At 53.8% G+C, this 17,167-nt stretch overlaps 7 protein-coding genes across 7 annotated transcripts; 3 read left to right on the top strand and 4 right to left on the bottom strand.

The window, feature by feature from the left end:
• The first annotated feature begins 1,072 nt into the window (after positions 1-1,072).
• NCU01026 (hypothetical protein) lies at positions 1,073-3,815 on the top strand. The gene is made up of 2 exons (XM_956545.3): positions 1,073-2,395; positions 2,460-3,815. The coding sequence occupies exon 1, from the start codon at positions 1,230-1,232 to the stop codon at positions 2,148-2,150; it is 921 nt and encodes a 306-aa protein (XP_961638.3). The 5' UTR covers positions 1,073-1,229; the 3' UTR covers positions 2,151-2,395; positions 2,460-3,815.
• NCU01025 (hypothetical protein) lies at positions 2,732-3,259 on the bottom strand (the record flags this gene model as incomplete). Its single annotated transcript, XM_956544.1, has 1 exon — positions 2,732-3,259. One exon carries the CDS (start codon positions 3,257-3,259, stop codon positions 2,732-2,734), a length of 528 nt encoding a protein of 175 aa, XP_961637.1.
• Positions 3,816-4,113: 298 nt separating the features above from the next.
• Positions 4,114-5,891, bottom strand: NCU01024 (hypothetical protein). Its single transcript, XM_956543.3, has 2 exons — positions 5,613-5,891; positions 4,114-5,535 (listed from the first exon to the last, which is right to left on the bottom strand). Exons 1-2 carry the CDS (start codon positions 5,631-5,633, stop codon positions 4,615-4,617), a joined length of 942 nt encoding a protein of 313 aa, XP_961636.2. The 5' UTR covers positions 5,634-5,891; the 3' UTR covers positions 4,114-4,614.
• Positions 5,892-6,061: 170 nt separating this feature from the next.
• NCU01023 (mitochondrial 54S ribosomal protein YmL8) lies at positions 6,062-7,677 on the top strand. The gene is made up of 2 exons (XM_956542.3): positions 6,062-6,699; positions 6,790-7,677. Exons 1-2 carry the CDS (start codon positions 6,484-6,486, stop codon positions 7,153-7,155), a joined length of 582 nt encoding a protein of 193 aa, XP_961635.2. The 5' UTR covers positions 6,062-6,483; the 3' UTR covers positions 7,156-7,677.
• NCU01022 (DUF1253 domain-containing protein) lies at positions 7,648-10,343 on the bottom strand. Its single transcript, XM_956541.2, has 3 exons — positions 9,902-10,343; positions 9,125-9,841; positions 7,648-9,059 (listed from the first exon to the last, which is right to left on the bottom strand). The coding sequence occupies exons 1-3, from the start codon at positions 10,141-10,143 to the stop codon at positions 7,763-7,765; spliced, it is 2,256 nt and encodes a 751-aa protein (XP_961634.1). The 5' UTR covers positions 10,144-10,343; the 3' UTR covers positions 7,648-7,762.
• Positions 10,344-10,624: 281 nt separating this feature from the next.
• On the top strand, positions 10,625-12,913 carry NCU01021 (eukaryotic translation initiation factor 3 subunit EifCf). Its single transcript, XM_956540.2, has 2 exons — positions 10,625-11,086; positions 11,322-12,913. The coding sequence occupies exons 1-2, from the start codon at positions 10,979-10,981 to the stop codon at positions 12,321-12,323; spliced, it is 1,110 nt and encodes a 369-aa protein (XP_961633.1). The 5' UTR covers positions 10,625-10,978; the 3' UTR covers positions 12,324-12,913.
• On the bottom strand, positions 12,823-16,681 carry NCU01019 (hypothetical protein). Its single transcript, XM_956538.2, has 5 exons — positions 15,957-16,681; positions 15,041-15,885; positions 14,561-14,979; positions 14,144-14,502; positions 12,823-14,083 (listed from the first exon to the last, which is right to left on the bottom strand). Exons 1-5 carry the CDS (start codon positions 16,005-16,007, stop codon positions 13,385-13,387), a joined length of 2,373 nt encoding a protein of 790 aa, XP_961631.1. The 5' UTR covers positions 16,008-16,681; the 3' UTR covers positions 12,823-13,384.
• Between the last annotated feature and the right edge of the window lie 486 nt (positions 16,682-17,167).

The raw sequence follows: 17,167 nt of genomic DNA, 5'->3' as shown, positions 1-17,167 counted from the left end.
TATTTGGGAAATCTTCTCGCCATGTGTCTGCCTTGCCCCACCCGCTTCTACTGCCCTCCTCAACCTGCATCAGCACCGATTAGGTAGGCAGACTGCTCGGATTGTTGTGAGGCATGTTACAGCTCTTATTGTCGTTTCTTTCTTCATTGGTCGGCTTTCATGCACCTTGGCAGCTTTGGATCTGAGTATTTCAACGATTGGGTGAGGGTTTTCAATGATCTGCAGAACATCTGTAACTGCATATGTGACAACTCGCAATGATACGTACTGAATTGAATAAGATGGTGGCTGCCCGGATCAGGGAGCTATAAGCAGCTTTGGGTAATTCTAAGACATTTCCTCATAAGGGTTCTTAGAAGTAAGCTAGCGAAGCAATATTCATGGCTTTAGGGTTCCGTGCTGAGGGAACCTTTTATGTTGGTTTTCTTATGGTGCCAGGGACAAAAACAAAAGACGAAAAAAAAAGAGAGAAAGAAGAATAAGTTGGTGTGGTTGACCGGTTCAGCAAAGGATTTTAATCTTAATGATCGTTATGGAACCGTTGATCTGGGCTAAGGATCACGACGATCTGGTAAATAAATCTGAACGTACATGGACTGCTCTGCGCTCTTTTTGGGCATCGTCGTGGTGTCGTGCATGGCGAAAGTTGTTTTAAGTGTCATCGACATGTCTTCACCTGACCTTAGGGAATAAATTCAGGGTGACGGAGGCTCGTCTACGTTTCCACCGGGTTCATGATATGGAAGTTAAAGTCCGGGGTGGGGTTTGCAGTTACATGCTAATTCATTCGGTGTTAAATTCTGCATGCATGCTCGTCTGGCGGAACGCTGAGCATCCCAGTCGGCCTATTGTTGAAGCATTTCAAACTGGGTGTGCCAGGAACAGCAGAGCGTATAAGTAGTGTACATCAGAGACGATGATATGGAAGAGAAAGGAGAATGGCCAATGGGACGGTTTGAGGACCCGACGTTGAGGGTGGGTATACTTTCACCTCGGTGAGCACGGTCAGAGACAACCCCGAACCGGGGAAGGTGGGGCTCCTCCGCACTTTCTCGCCAGAAGTAACCCACTTCTCCCCACCACGGATTCCACTCAACCCGCAATTGACCACATCACGGACTGGGATTGTCCAGGAACACTGACTCAGTCAACGGCGGGTACGTACCTCTTATATCATATCGACGGCGACGACGAGCACAACAACAACAACATTCAACAAAATCACGACCATGTCCCAAGCATTCCGTTTCTCGGCCGGCCCAGCAAAGATCCGGACCCTCTACATCCGTGTCAAGCCAGCACCAACCAATCTGGCGGAGCGACGCGCTGTCCTCCGCGCCCTGAGCCAACATGGCAACATTGACATGTTCAAACAACTCTACGACTCCTCCTCCTTTATCTCCGTAGCATCATCCCAGAACGTAGCTGCCAGCATCGTTCGAAGAAGTCCTCTTCAGTTCGATGTTCTCGCTCGAAACTCGTTCGACCCTCGTGTCCCCGACTCCATCCGACTACCACCACCCATCGATACATCGACAGCCGTTTCACTACCTAGCGTCGCTGCCACTGGTACTATCACGAATTCGAACTCTAAGCCCGGGAAAACAGAGCTCAATCCACAACAGCTGCCACAATCCCCGTCCTCATCCAAACTTCCAACTCTGCCCGAGCGAGACCCGACCGCCCTCGTAACCAAGACCTTTGTCCTTGAAGTCTTCCCCGCGCCCGAATACCCGCACAAGGAACACATCCGCATGTCCCCTCTGTACGGGCCCTGGCCACGCGACGATTCCGATCCATCTTCCTACGACACCCCCAAGTCACCAAAAAGGCTGACCCTCACCTCCGCCGCCCTGCGCGCTTCGGTGCCTCAAGACATGGCCTACACCGGTCTGCACGACTGGGAATCGGCAGGCCAAGATGCCATGGACGTCGAGGAGGCCGCAGCTATTGAGGAGGGGATCTCGGCGGACTCGGCGACGATGGTGAGGACATGGAGAGCGTTTTGGAGGGAAAGGGTAGACAAAGGGGATAAATTGCAGTATAAAACTGGGACACAAGGTGATATGGGCAGCGCGTATAGCCATATCATGAAGAGGAAGATGAAGCAAGAGAACAAAAAGAATCTTCAGAAAATGCTGTCTATATAGGTCACGACAACGAAACAAAACCCGGCCAAGGACAAGCTCGAAGACACAAGATGGGGATGGAAAAGGGAACACGAGTGAGTGACAAAGCGACCTAGTCTATGGGTCAAGGGCAAATCGCCGGAAGAAGACGACAAAATGCTGCTGGGAGTCTTGTTCCAGCACCGGGAACACGCCCATCCCAACACAAACTCCAGTCAAGTTCAGGATCGGGTGGACATGCCATTCATACCGTTACAAGATTTACGGTAAGTTTCAATGAGCCCTGGCTAAACTCTGACCATGCACATACTAACTCACCTGTCATTTTAGTGACAAGGGCTGTAATGATGAAAAACTTCATTCTTGGACTTTTCCATGCGCTCAATGGATGATAAACTCTCGCCTCCTCAACCTCCTCTCCTCTTCCCTTTTCTCACATAATACCCTTCTCCGACGCTTAAACAGCAGCCCACCAATGACAACCCCACGACCAATGGGGTACCGATTGCGAAACCAAGGCCAAAGGCAAGCCGTTTATCAACCCCCGAGCGATGTTCATTACCGGGTTTATCAAAGGGAGTTGGTTGCTCCACGGATGACTCTCAGTCAGCACTATTCTCCCTTCGATATGGCGCTGATCGAAGAACAAGAAAACATACCTCCTCTCCTGGAAAACTGGAAGGCTTGCTCCCCTCCGTCCCATCAGCATACGGCGGCTGACCAAGTGTGAAGAACGGAGACTTCGCCAGGGGCGTCCCATCCGCAGACCCGTGGAGTTCAACCTGGAAAAGTCCCTGGGGTGACCAGCGAAGGGGTGATGGGATTCCAGTCCATTCAAATGCGTTATTCGAGGAGGAATTGATTTCCGTCGTGATATTCATCCTATATACCGTCACCGTCCCAGTGTCCCCACTGCCAACATCAGTCTCGATATTCTCGATGAGCTGTGCGGTGATGAACAGTGGGTAGGACTCGGGCGGTACGAGAGCGGTGGTAGTGTCCCAGGTTAATCGGACGGCTGAGCCGTAGCTGAGACTTGTGAAGGAGTTGGTGAATTCGGCCGTCAGGAGGGTGGTGAAGAGGAGGAAGGATAGATAAGTCAAGCTCAGGAACCGGCACGCGAACGGCATTCTGGAAGGAGGAGATGACGTCGTTCCCCCTATTACGACGTCCTTTGTGTCCACCCTTCCAATCTAATCCAAGATCTTGTTTCAAGGAGAGAAAAGTAGGGTTGGTAAGAGTTTTTATGCATATGTTGATGGGTTAAGGGAGTTTGGGGATGGTCCGATTCGTCGACACATAGTACACCCGGTGGCTGGATTGTGAATCAATTTGGTTACCTAGCTATGCCCCTGTGAATGACGCGGAGCAGTGCGAAGCTTGTGTGACGAGAGTACGATGGGTTTCAGATGTCTTTTTGACGAGTCGATGTTAACCATATTATATGGAACAGCAGTCCGTCGCCACTAGAGTGTATACCATCAGCTGAGCGTCTGGCTGAGAACCGCACCAGAAATTCTGGAAACCCAATATTCAGGCTACCCATACCGATGTTGCACGATAAGACACGGCTGGGTTAATAAGGATGAATGGGCCACTCAATCGATTGCTGGGCTATGACCTCAAACCTTACTTGCCAGTTCATATGCGTGCATATAGTGTAATATAACTTCATTAGACTGTTCCGTTCTCGCTACCAAGCGGATTGCTCAAGTATCATCTAATGCAGTTCTCTAGTTCGCTTTTTGTGTGAACTACTGGATGTTCTTGTCCCGCCACTACTTAGATAACCAATTTTGTAGACCCGACGAGGACTTACACAGATGTAAGATGAGCCGACTCGACTGCCTGAAGACTTGCAACGCCAATGGCAGCAAAGCTGCGGTTTCATGTCTTCCCTCTTGACCGTATGGTTCAACCTTACCTGCAATGTTGACCTTTACCATAGTTCTGCTCTGCAGAGAAGAGAACAGGATAACCGCAATCCAATTCCATGGTTATAGCTTCTGTATATACTCATCTAACACATATCGTCACGTCTTGAATTATAAGCTATAGTACCGCGCCCGTGTCACGGCACCGAACTGAGAATAACAATAAACAACTAAGATCATCCAGCACAAAGCCTTTGGAAATCGATCACACATGACTTGTTTGAATAGAAGACTGATCCTTCTCATGTTCACACAACGTAGACATACCATAGTCACTGGGCCAAAACTCGGGATCCCGTCCGCTCTCCCTTAGATCAGCCTGTGACCGCCAGGCTAGTAGTCGGCTCGGTGATGACCGGTGAACCACCTGGCTTTGTATGTTCTTTTTTCTTCTTGCTTTTCCCTGTTAGGATGTTGATGTCTTCCTCCATTGAATGTGTGGAGTTGGTGAGATGATTATTTTGTCGCTCTTGAAAAACCCTTCCACAACTGCTGCTGCCTCTTTTGTCTATATACTGATGACCCCGCAACGTATCCCGATCGCCCAACCCCTAAATAAGACTGCGTAACCTGGTGTTGTCCCTCTTGTCCATCGGGATATATCTCTCCGCCAACACCTCCTGCACGCTCTTCTTCATGACTTCCTCCCTCTTGGTATACCTCTCCTGCAACGCCTTGTCAATATCCGACACGTGCAACAGTTTCCGGTCCATCGCGGCCTCGAACTTCTCTTCGGCGAGTTCAACCGCCGCCTTGCCCATGCCCACCGCCTCCTCCACCTTCTCGATGCCGTGGCGGCCCTTCTCAACCGCCTTGTCGACCACGCTGTTCACCACGCCCCTGACCACATCAGCATCGTGCCTCACCTCCTCAGCGACCCTCTGCGCCACACCCTTGGCAACCTGCATTTCCTCCCTGGCTTCCTGGCTCCACAACCTCGCCGTTTCGGCCGCCCGCCTCCTCATCTCCTCCGACCTGGCATGCGCCTCCCTAGCCATGATCTTGCCCGTTTCCTTGCCCTCCTCCGCCGCATACCTCATCCTTTCAGCCGCGATCCTGGCCGCTTCCTTCGCCGCCTCCTTCGCCTTCGCCGCAGCATACTCGCTGCGATCGATCGTGTAGCCGAACAGACTGGCAACAGCGTCCTCGGCCTTTTCGCGAACGGACGACCAGTCCTTCGTCTGCGCCCACCGCACCGCGTTCTGGATTTCCTGGTTCCACCTGTCCTTGACAGACTCGACGAAGCGGTGGCGCGCGCGCTCGACCAGCTCGGAGCGAGGGGGAGGGAAGTAGGCTAGGTCTTCATCGTTGACGGGGTAGCGCGTGCGCAGGTTGGTGGGGAGAGTGTCGCGGGCGAGCGTGTTGACGAAGCGGGTCTGCGCGCGTAGGAGGTCGGATTGGTGCGTGCGGTTGCGCTGGTGGGCGGAGATGGCGAGGTAGGTGAGGCCGAGGGTGAGGGTTGCGCCGCCGGTCTGTTTTATAAATGCTATAGTTAGCTGGGTTGGCCTAGACACATATGATTGTTTACTTTGGAGTTGCAATAACATACGACGCCGGCTACGAAACCCATTGCTGCGACTGGCGTGGGGTGAGGGTGGGTTTAGGTTCTTAGGTAGTATAGGGACTTGGTGAGATCTACTCGAGGTAGTGTGGTGTCGCAATAGAGACAGACCCAAAGGTCTCGACTCTACCGAACGAAGGGTTGTGGTTGAGTGAGGGTTGAAGAGAACGTGACAGATAAAGACAATTGGGAAGAAAGGGTGACGTAGTTGGGAATTGGGACGAAAGAATGGCGTTACTGGTAACTTTCCGTTAGGCGGCCCCTGGTGGGTTGCTGGGCTGTTGTTAGCGAATCCCATCCCGCTGCGGGACGTGGTGCCACTGAGAGTGTCCGGTTGCGGGATCCGGAGGTGCTGTGGATCTCCTTGGCGCTGTTGATCCAGCACTTTTAGGCGGGCCACTAGCGGACCTTACGGCGGTAGACTCGCGGTAGCGGGCGGACAAGGACCCCAAAAGCACAGGCCCAGGGCCGAGAAAATTTCGGGTCCCGCACCGCAAAAGCTCCGCTCGACGTTGCCTTGGGGTGTCCGACATCCGCGCTACAGTGACCCGTTCCACTGCCAGGAACCCTGCGAATTCAGTGGGTGTCGCCCCGTTTGCGCCGAGCCCGAGTCTTGAACTATTGGCAATTCGAGATCTCTCTTTCTCCGTCTTCCGGCAGCCGCACCGACCGACCCGATTGACGACTGCACGACGACCGACCCGTCCAGCCACCAGGACCTTCACTTCACGCCTCGCTCTCTACACAACCTCCCGTCCTGCGACTGCGCTTCTCTTTGACCAAGGGACAGCCCGCCGGGACTTACACAACTCGAGGCCACACCAGGGACTAGTTCCTCCACCGAAACACCACAGACACAATGGCCGGCGCCCACGTCAAATACAGGCACCTGAGCCGTAGCTCGGCGCATCGCCAGGCTCTGCTGCGCAACCTTGTCACTTCGCTCATCAAGAACGAGACCATCCATACCACCTACCCCAAGGCCAAAGAAGCCCAGCGCCTGGCCGAGAAGCTCATCACCCTCTCCAAGCGCGACACCGAAACAGCACGGCGCAGTGCCCAGGGTATTCTCTACGTATGTTGTTTATGCTCCCAGCGCCTCTCAGTCTCGTTCTTTATTCGCACAGCAGCTAATCCATACCCTTGCTTCTATGCATCTCTCTAGACCCCCGACCAGCTCCTCCCCAAACTCTTCGGCGAGATCCGCGAGCGCTACGCCAACCGGCCAGGAGGCTACACGCGCGTCCTGCGCACCGAGCCCAAGGACCAGTACTCGCAAGCGCCCTCTGCCATCCTCGAGCTTGTCGATGGGCCCAAGGACATGCGCTTCGCCATGACGGCGGCCACGGTGGCGCGCGACCGCGAGCAAAAGACGGAGAGCACGGACCTGACCAAGAAGAACATGGACAAGGTCACGCGCTTCCGCAAGGATGGCATGCGCGCCTTCGAGGACATGGTCGCTAGCCTCAGGGATATGAAGTTCACCGCGGGCGCGATAAATCCCAAGGAGTGGAAGAAACTTGATCGTTAAGCGGTTGGGGCAGAGTGGTGTTGTGGTGCAGTGGGGTTGCGGGAGAAATTGAGAGAGGATGGATGGAGGGCTTGGTTTTCCCCCTGAAAGAGAGAGGCAGGCAGGCAGGTGTGCGTGAATAGCTGGCAAGAGGCTTCATCACCTGCCGCCTTCGAAGCCATGGGAAGGGAAAGGGGTCTGTTCTCTCCCTCTCTTTGTGGTTTGGGGTAGATGCAATATGTGTGAAAGCTTTTAACTAGCCAGCTTACACACTGACTAGACCACTCTGCTGTCGGTTCAGCAGGGAAAAGGGGGTGGAAACCAAAGTGTACAAATATCACGAGACAAGAAGCAAAAGGAGAGTGTAAATATACAAGGTTTGGGATACACTTTGGCTTCACACAAAATGGGACTTGGGAGACTGGCAAACCATATGCCCCGTTCCATAGACTGGTGACTTTCAGGATGTTGTCTTATTGCTCACTAGGTACGTACAGCAGTAGTAGGTATTCTATTTTAACAACTATGCAACCAACTTTTTCAATCCATTATGTAAACCCAATCCCCTTGGCAGTTTTGATTATCCGACGCCTTTATACATACATACCATACGACTGACTGGACCTTTTTACACAAAATCAAAAGTATCGCCCTGCTCCGTAATCATCTTGCCCGCCCTCTTGGTCCCCACGATCCTCTCCAGCTTCATAATATCATACTTGCTGAACATGACCTTGACGTGCCCCTGCCCGTGCTCTAGCATCAGCGCCTGCTCGCTCTTCTGCAGGTACCCGCCCGCAATCTCCCTGTAGAAGATGGGGTTATCCGGCAAGCCATAAAAGATGACGCGCTTGACGCCCTTGATGGCGTACCGCCTAAAGTGGTGGGCGCGCTCCGTGTACAGCAGCACGCGGTGGCGGCCCGTCAGGAAATGCGAGCGCGCGCGCGACGCTTCGGGTGTGTCGGCGTACTCGGAGATGTTGCCGAACGTGACGCTCTCGACGGCCGGGTTATTGGCAAAGTAGTTGCGCACCCGCACAAAGTCGAGGTACGAGGGGATGAAGATGAGCGTTCCCGCCGCGTCCTTGGCGGCCCGCTTGACCAGCGTCGGCACGATGGCCTTGGTGAAGTAGGCGAAGCGGGCGTCCGGGTCGGCAGCAATGGAGGCCGCATCGAACCGGCTAAAGGTCTGGCGCGTCTTGACGCCCAGGTACTGGATCACGCCTGGGTATTCGGCTTGCAGCCGGGCTTTGCCTGCCCAGTTGTGGCAGTAAAGACGCTGCAACTCGGCCAGCTCGGGCGTGTTGAAGGCGCTGAAAATCACCGTCTGCCGGAAGTACTTGGCTTGGTCGTCGAGGTACCAGGAGCGCACGCGGGAGAAGTCGCAGCCGTGGGCGTCGCGGGGCTGGAGGTTGAGGTGCTCAAAGATGAACTCGACGTGCTCCCAGTTCTGCATGAGCAGGGCGTCGGCCTGGTCGACAATGACGAGCTCGATGGACGAGAGGAAGTCGTAGTCGAGCTTCTTCTTCTCTTCCTCGGAACCGATGGCCATGCGCAGACCGAGAGGGGAGGCAAAGATGATGTCCGAGTTGTAGAACTGCGAGAAGTACTTGATGGTCTTGCGAGTGAACTTCATACCGAGGCGGAACATGTCGTCGTCGTTGCCGGCGAAGAGGTCGCGGAAGTCTTCGGGTTTGTCGTCAGAGAACTTGGTGGACTTGTCGACATAGCCATCGTCGAAACGCTTGCGGTTTTCTTGTTGCTCAGGAGCGGCGACCTTGCAGATCATTTCGACCATTTTGACGCATGACTGGCGGGTAGGGAGAATCATCAAGACCTTGGGGCGGGTAAAGCCCTGGTCTCTAAGCTCAAGGGTGTCGTCTCTTTGCAACTTGGTGTTGTTCTTGATTACACGGTCACGAGTCCTGAGTAGGTATCAAAGTCAGCTCTCTGTTTACTCTTTTTTTTTTCGTGTTCCCATCAGACTTACTTGAAAACATGGTTGAGCGCATGCAGACACGCCATCCGCCTTATGCTCTCAGACGATGCCACTGACCGGTTGCAGTAAAGCATGTCTTGATAGTTGAAGAGAAGAGGTGCTACTGCCTTCTCAGCTTCGTCGAACTCGGTGTGCTTAGCCATCGATTCGGCTAATCGTTGCTTGAGCTTAAGATCGCCAACTCCAGAAATGGAATGGGGAAGTTTCTGCTCAGCTGAGTCGCCTGTCTCTGGGGTGTTGTAGTATATCCTGTTGGAGTTTTTTGCTATCCTGTCGGTCCTCCACTTGTTCGCCTGAATAGCCTTTATCCTAGCCTGAAATGTCGCCTCGTCTGGGGCAGTAAAGTGAGTTTCGAAGGGGTCTGAGTCGTCGAGGTCGTCATCTTCGTCGAACAGGTCCTCTAATGGTGCATCCTGGGGATCTTCCTCTGGCTCGTCAACTGCATCCACGTCCTCCGTCACCTTCTCATTGTCTTCGTCGTCGCTGTTATCGTCGTCTTTCGTCTTGGTAACTTTGTTCGGACCTTCCTCCTCCGGGTGATCCAACTTCCTCTTTTTCGTCTTGGTTGCACTCTGGAAGCTCTTCAGAAGACTCATGTATGGCTGACCAGACTGGGCATCCTCCTCCTCATCCTCCTCTTCTGATTCCTCAATCTCATCCTCAGAAACATTGGATTCCTCTTCAGAGATGTCCTCTTCCTCATCTTCCCTGTTTCAGTCAGTATGCTTTCCAGTTCTTTTCTGCCCTTGAGTGTTGAAATTTTCTTACTCTTCGTCCTTGTCGGCAAGTCGGGCGTCGTTGAACTTGGATGAGCGAGGGCCGAAACCTCCTCTGGCACCACCCCTCGAACTTCCCCTGCCGCGCCCTCTCGAAGCTCCTCTGGCGCCTCCTCTGGAGCCCCCTCCCCTGGATCCTCCTCTGCCTCTGAAACCTCCTGCACCACCTCTTCCACGACCTCCTCCTCCTCTTCCTCCTCCTCCACGGTCACCACCGCGACCTCGAATTGCCATTTTGATGCGGTAAGAGTTTTCTCAAATTATGAGATGTGAGGTTGGTGATATGACAATTGGTGATTGATGTGTGAAATCAGATTCAACAAAGGTGAAAAAAACGATACGGAAATTGTATTCAGCCTTGTCAACGAGCCAAGAAGAAAAAGTCCAAAAGTCCAATGGAATCTTGAAGGAAGGGCTTGGCAAAGAGCAGCCTTGTAACGCCACCCCTCCCCCTTGACCCTTGCGAACTGAAGAAAGAACAATCTCAAGTCCGCCAAGCTGAACATGGAAGTGTGGAGACCGGCTTATCTTATCTTAGCGCGCACAACACCCAAAGGTCCCGCATTGCGCTGCAAAACCAAAAATTCGAGCAGAGGTACCGCCTACTGGTCCCCATATTTTGCGAAAGCTGGATGGAGTACCTCCCGGTCTAGGGCGAGAGAATGGAAGTTAGTGACTGCCTGTGAACAGTGACGGACCCAACTCGATGGCCGGGCTGCCACCGAGACCTACCCTCACACTGGAGTGCCATTGACATTTGACACCCATTCTCGGCAGTGAAAAAAAGTGTAGTGTACAACCGTAAAAAGTGACTTCTCTTTCTGCCAGTGCCCAGCCCGTGCCCACTCTTCACCAGCGCAAGCCCACCCCACCCCCCGGCCAACCGCTAGCCTCTCTCTCACCCCGAACCCGAAAACAGCGTCTGCTGTCTACATTTTCAAAGAGCCCCATAATCTCAACCTCGACGGCTCCTCCCCTCCTCCTCGAACTCCCGTCCTGCTTCCTCTATCAACCACCACACCACCCCTCCACCATCTCTCACTCAACTACAGCCCAGCCCGTCGTCAAAATGGCTGTCGATCAGGAGTCTTTCGTCCATCTCTCGCGCCCCCTTGCGCCCAATGTGCTTGGCTTCGGTGTCAGCAATGCCCCGCTTACCGTCAACATCCAGCCTCAGGTACGTCAACAGCACCAATTTCCATACTACAGTCCTATATCTGCCCCTCCACTCCTATCTACCTAGTCCCCTACCTTGATGTCCCCCTTTGCGCATGTCAAGCTTACCTACCTACCTACCTACCTATATCCTCTCTGCTACCCCGCCGTCACCACCGCCACTACCACCACTACCATTGCCCAAGACCATACAACACCTAGCTGACATGTAGCCCTTCGCTTTCCTCACCAAATAGGCTGTCTTCTCCATCATCGACCATGCCGTCAGACGTGACGACCGCGACACCCAGTCGACACGGGTGATTGGTGCCCTCGTGGGTGTCCGCAGCGAGGACGGCAGCGAGGTCGAAGTCCGCTCCACCTTCGCCATCCCCCACACCGAGAACGAGGACCAGGTTGAGGTGGACGTCGAGTACCAGAAGAACATGTTGGCCCTGACGCTCAAGGCCAACCCCCGCGAGACCCTGCTGGGTTGGTACACCACCTCGCACGAGCTCAACAGCTTCAGCGCCCTGATCCAGAACTTCTTCGCCTCCCCCGAGACCGGCACCTTCCCCCACCCGGCCGTCCACCTGACCATCGGCACCGAGGCTGGCGCGACCATCGACACCAAGACGTACATCTCCGCTCCTGTGGCCGTCAGCCCCGAGCGCGCCGCCGAGTCGTGCCTCTTCATCGAGGTACCCCACAAGCTCCTCTTCACCGACGCTGAGCGCGGCGCCCTGGGCTCTGTCGCCGCCGCTGCCGACGCCGAGTCGCGCTCCGCCCCCGTCGTCTCCGACATTGAGAACCTCGCCCAGGCCCTCGAGACCGTCTCCGACCTGCTTGAGCGCGTTTCCGGCTTCGTCGGCGAGGTGCTCGACGAGGAGCGCGACGGCAACCACGCGCTCGGCCAGTACCTCATGAATGCCCTTTCCCTCGCTCCCAAGGTGTCCAATTTGGCCATCGAGAACGACTTCAACAACCACATCCAGGACGTCCTTATGGTCTCGTACCTTGCCAACACGATCCGCACCCAGATCGAGTTGTCCCAGCGCCTGGCCACTGCCAAGCTCGACGAGGGCAAGGAGGGCGGTGAGAAGAAGGATGGTGAGGGCGCTGAGGGCGACAAGAAGACCGACGGCCAGCGTGGCCAAAGGGGCCAGGGCGGCAAGCGTGGCGGTCGCAGCGGTGGTGCTGGTGGCCGCGGTGGCCGCGAGCAGAGGGAGCCCAGGGAACCCAGGGAAGCTGCCGAGTAAAGAGGACGAATTGGTGGAAAGAAAAGGGAAAGAGAAGAAGAGAAAGGAAAGAGAGAAGAATGAAACTCGTTCTTCCAGTATCTTCTTTTAATGAAAGGCCACTACACACAATCAGGCAGGGGAAAAGAAAGGTTCACACACACACAAAAAGGATCCGATTTCTCTCTTACAATGAATCCCTTTTGCGCGCGTTTGATTCAGTCAGCAGCCGTTTTTACAAGAGAAAGCGGGCTCCCCCATTCTATTTACTTCTCGACCTGTGCGGACTTGGAGTTGTCTCGTCTGTCTGCCGTCTATACCCTGCTGTTTCGCTACAGCGTTATGAAGTGCGCGCGCGGTCTCGGTTGTCGGTTATCGATTTGGGAGAGGGGAGAGAGAGAAAAGGAAAGCGGGAAGGGTGAGAGAGGGTAAAAAAAGAAGGGAGGGAAAGAGAGGTATGGGACGTCTTTGGTTGGGTCTCAAGCAATACGGCGTTCATAGGAATACTACTACTAGAGCCTTCTTACTCAGTCAGGTCAGCAGCATGATGAATTGATTTGGGAATTTTCTGTTTAAAAAAAGAACAATCTATACAACGCTTTGATCGTCCGTCCTGAACCGCCCGTGCCATATAATTTCGGGAAACATAAATGCGGGATGACAGTTTCCATTGGTTTCGACCTTGCACCTGCTCACCTTTCGTAGAAACCGCGTTGGGGTTGACTGAATGAGAATCGACTGTGAGTGGATTTGATCAAGTCTTTGTCTGCCTGCCTGTCTCCTTTGCGCTATGCTGCCTGCCTGCCTGCCTGCCGTTCCTGAGTGCCCCAATTTTTCCATAGATTCCAGACCTAAACATCCGTCTCTTTTCTCCTTCATGATGTCTTATGCACAGTAACATTAGGAGATGATTCCATGCCAACAACCGTTAGTAACAGCTATATGCATATACAGTGCTCACTCGCTCCTCCTTCTTTTGCCGTTGTTCTATCCTCCTCTTCTTTGGGCCATGACTGAGGCCATCATGTCCCATTGGTTCAACGCTGCCACCTTGCCCTTGAATACATTGTCTCCCGCCGATTCTACATAGGAGGTTTCTGTGGCAATGAGGCAGGGTTTCCATATGTTGGGAGATGGCTGTAGCCTTGCGGTCCCGCTGGTCCGGTCGGCGGTGGTGGACCGCCTGCAACCTTGCTGTGGGCGATGTGGGGAGATGCGTTGGGGGGCATAGCATGATGTTGGGGTGGTGCATGATGATACGGGCCCATTGAATTGTTCGACCCTTGCCTCGACATGGCATATCCCATCGGGCCGGGGCCATAGCCCGCCTGTGGTGGTGGCGGCATGGGTTGCTGGTAACCACCATAGTTCATGTGAGCCGGTAAGAACTGAGGGCTGCTGTGGTTCGAGCTTGCATACGGACCCGATGGCGGTTGCATCGGGAGCATGGCGTTGCCGGGCAAAAATGATTGCGTCTTGGGGTTGAGCGCCTGCCGATTGTAGCTGCCGGGAATTGGGTGTTGAGTTTTCGGATCGTTGGGGTTGGCATTCGCTGGAAGCTGTCCGTAGGCATACGGTATTCCTCCTGGGGAGGGACTCGATCGAGACGAATAGCCAGGCCCGGGCTGGTTGAAGGCTTGCTGTGGCGGCCCCCATGCTGGCTGCGATACACTGGGCATGGGAGGAGTGTATGGCGGAGCAACTTGAGGGTTAGGTGGAGGTTGGTAACGATGTTGCTGTTGCACTGGTAAAGCCGGCTGGGGGACAGAGGGGGCGGGATACTGATGGTGAGTTAGAAGAGATGATTATATCTTAACGCCGACTTTTTGAAGATGACTTACGTTTGCCATTGCGCCATATTGAGGAGCATATCCGTTGTTTGGAACCATCTGCGGATACGCTTGGTTTTGCGGGTATGCTTGCTGGGGGACATATGCTTGTTGAGGCGCATACGTCGGGACCGCAGCTGGGTATGGTGCTTGATATTGGACGTTATATGGAACATTGTTGATGGGGTACGCCTGAGGTGCCGGTCCCCATGTTGACTGCTGAGGGCCTCCATAATAGACAACGTATTGAGATCGTGAGTCGAAACTCTCCGAATCATCGCGACGTTGCTTATTGGCCTTCTTCTTACCGTTTGGTTTGTCCTTGGCAGATACCGAGCTCGCCCGAGAAACACCATTGGAGGTTTCACCGTCTACACTGCGTTAGCCCTATAATGCCTTATAGGTGGAGGAATTCCACACAAGACATACCTTGACCCGAAGAATCAGATTCCTTCATATTTCCAAAGATTCGCTGCCTCGCCCGGTTGTACGCCTCTTCCCGCTCTTCCCTAGTCATTCTTTCCTTGCTAGCCGCAGGCTTATCTTTAGGGTCACTGCCAGCTTCCGACGTGGGCTTTGAGGGATTTGCGCTAGAAGGAGCAAATTCCCCGTCCTCACCACGTCGCATAATCTTCCTTGGTATCACAGCAGGAGCCGGAGAGCTGGTGTTAGAGGTCGACGGCGCAATGGTGGATAGTGGTGGAGGAATTCTACAGAACGGGGTTCTGTAAATGCGAACTGCGCCCGAGACCGCCTCATATGAATGGGTCATATGATAATAGTCCGCAAGCTTATGTGTCAACATTCTCCAAAACGTATTGTTTGGTGGGAAATCCATAAACGGCTCCCTACACAGACACTGCGTTAGCGACTCAAAGACTTGACAGATGTGAGTGATGATCTACATACTTTGAATTTTCCACAAACTCAATAACTTGCTGTTCCATCTTCAAGAGACTGAACCGATCTTTCTCTGATCGCATGGCCTCCAAGAGCTTTTCATCCGGGTGCTGGCTTAGGAATCCTCCATTTGCCGTCAAGGCATCAGGGGCACCTGGACCGCTTGTTAGGGGCAGTTCCGTCTCCGCCGCTGGCTGTTTGTCGGATATGCCACTTTGAGGCGTAGCAAGGCCTAGTTGACCATGACTACCAGCCATGGCATGTGTCGTGATGGCCCGTGGGGGCATATCTCCGATTTGGATGCGGTGGATACGAGCCGCAACCTCCGAGCCCATTCGTGAGCCGTTGAAGTAGGATCCACGGATGGAAAAGGCATCATCGTCCTCAGTGGCAGCCTTCATGCTGGCACTGTCGTCTGGACGCAACGACTCCTTCTCGTCCAATGCATTAAAGGTAGTCCCAGAAGTGATGCTCTTGCCATCCAAGCTTGGTGGCTTGGTGCCGAGCTCGGAGCTAGAGTCAGCCCTTGAATTATCGTCCGAGGGTGTCTGGCTGATCACAACCTTGTTAGGCATCGATATAGAGCTGGTCAATGGAACGTCGAAAGAGACATCTGATGTCTTGGTCTCGAGCTTCAAATTTCCGAGTCCGTCGACGATGTTGTCCTGCGAAGCTTTCACCTCATCGGCAGTCCTTTGCGCAGGCTGGGGTGCGTGTACATCACTCTGGATCGAGACAGAGGCGGCGGCAACCATGATCGGGACCGCAACCTTATCGCGGGCGGTCACCGGTGCGTTTGCTTTCGTAGCAGTTGCCATGGTAGCTGAGTCTTTGGATGCCGAAGCAGCTGCAACCTGGAGAGCACAAGTCAGACACATGTCTTCTGGGCGCAACACTGGGTTCAAGGTGAAGAAAGCCCACGTACCTTTGCGAAAGATAGTTTGACGTCGTTGCCCGTGGATTGGAACGTCGCCATGGCTTTTGCGGTGTAAGGGATGCTGTAAGAGCAGTGCGGATGTTATACAGAGTCGCGCAAGCAGCCGAGAGTGCCTCTATGCGTGTATGTTTGTCCGGTGAAGATCAGGGCGGTCGAAGAGAGAACGCGCTCGGGAAGTCGCATCCGGTAGAGGAATTCGATGATGTAGCTTTTTGATGGGACGGAATCCAGCTGAATCAAGAAACGAAACGGATCAAAGCGGCGCAAAGCGAAAGACGAGTGCTGGTGATCATTGTATTCGGGGGTCCGGTCTAGTGTAGGTAGGATGTGAATGCGCAAGTGTTGCGGCCAGGGCCAAAGTCGAGTCCCGGACTTCCTCTGCCTTCAGTTGTTGCAGTGCTTGTGTCGCGCCTCTTTTTTTCGTCTTTTGCTGGGGCCTGTCGGTTTGGGGTTCCGGTTCGGCGGGTGCAGGTACGATGAAAAAGGCCGAGATCCAAAATGGCGGACCACAAAGTGGAAAGCCGACGGCGCCCTAAGTCCCAGAAAACAGCAAAGTGTCTGGAAAGGGTGCCGCCACGGTTGGGCGGATGGACCTTTGGTGGATGATGGGGAGAGCAGGAGGGGCGTGGTGTTGCTTCCCGTTTGTGTGGGTTTGGTTTGTGACGAGATAACTGGAAGTGGTGGAAGTCGATTAAAAGTGGTGGTTGCACCCGAAAGGAATCCATCGCCGGGCGGGAGCCGGGCTCCTCAGTCCTCAGGTGGCCGTGGGTCGGTCTCCATGTAGTGGGACTGCCACCGTGTTGCAGGTACGGGTAGGGGACCGCCTGCCGTGGGCCACCTTGGGCCTGTCTTTCTGTTGGCCTGATTTCTAGTAACTGAACGGTGTCAAAATCCCATCGATCCCTTCCATTGCGCGGGATTTGCAAACGTGCTGTGTACCTCTACGTAGTGCGCTGTCTGATTTTGACAGGACCCTTGATTTTACCTACCTCTAGTGTACTATACGGTAAGGTACCTTGGATACTCTACCGGGCTATGTATGGTCTACACTACAAACTTCATGTGGTGTATGTATATTCGACTGCGCTCATGAGGATACAAGTAGGTGCTGTACCGCTAAGTCTTCGTCCACACAAAGCTCAGTGGCTCAGATATGGTTGATTGGGAGTATGACAAAAGGAGGGGAATGAGAGGGAACT

The sequence above is a fragment of the Neurospora crassa genome, linkage group V, assembly GCF_000182925.2.
Source record: "Neurospora crassa OR74A linkage group V, whole genome shotgun sequence".
Classification (NCBI taxonomy): domain Eukaryota; kingdom Fungi; phylum Ascomycota; class Sordariomycetes; order Sordariales; family Sordariaceae; genus Neurospora; species Neurospora crassa.
This window is presented reverse-complemented; position numbering and strand designations above follow the sequence as displayed.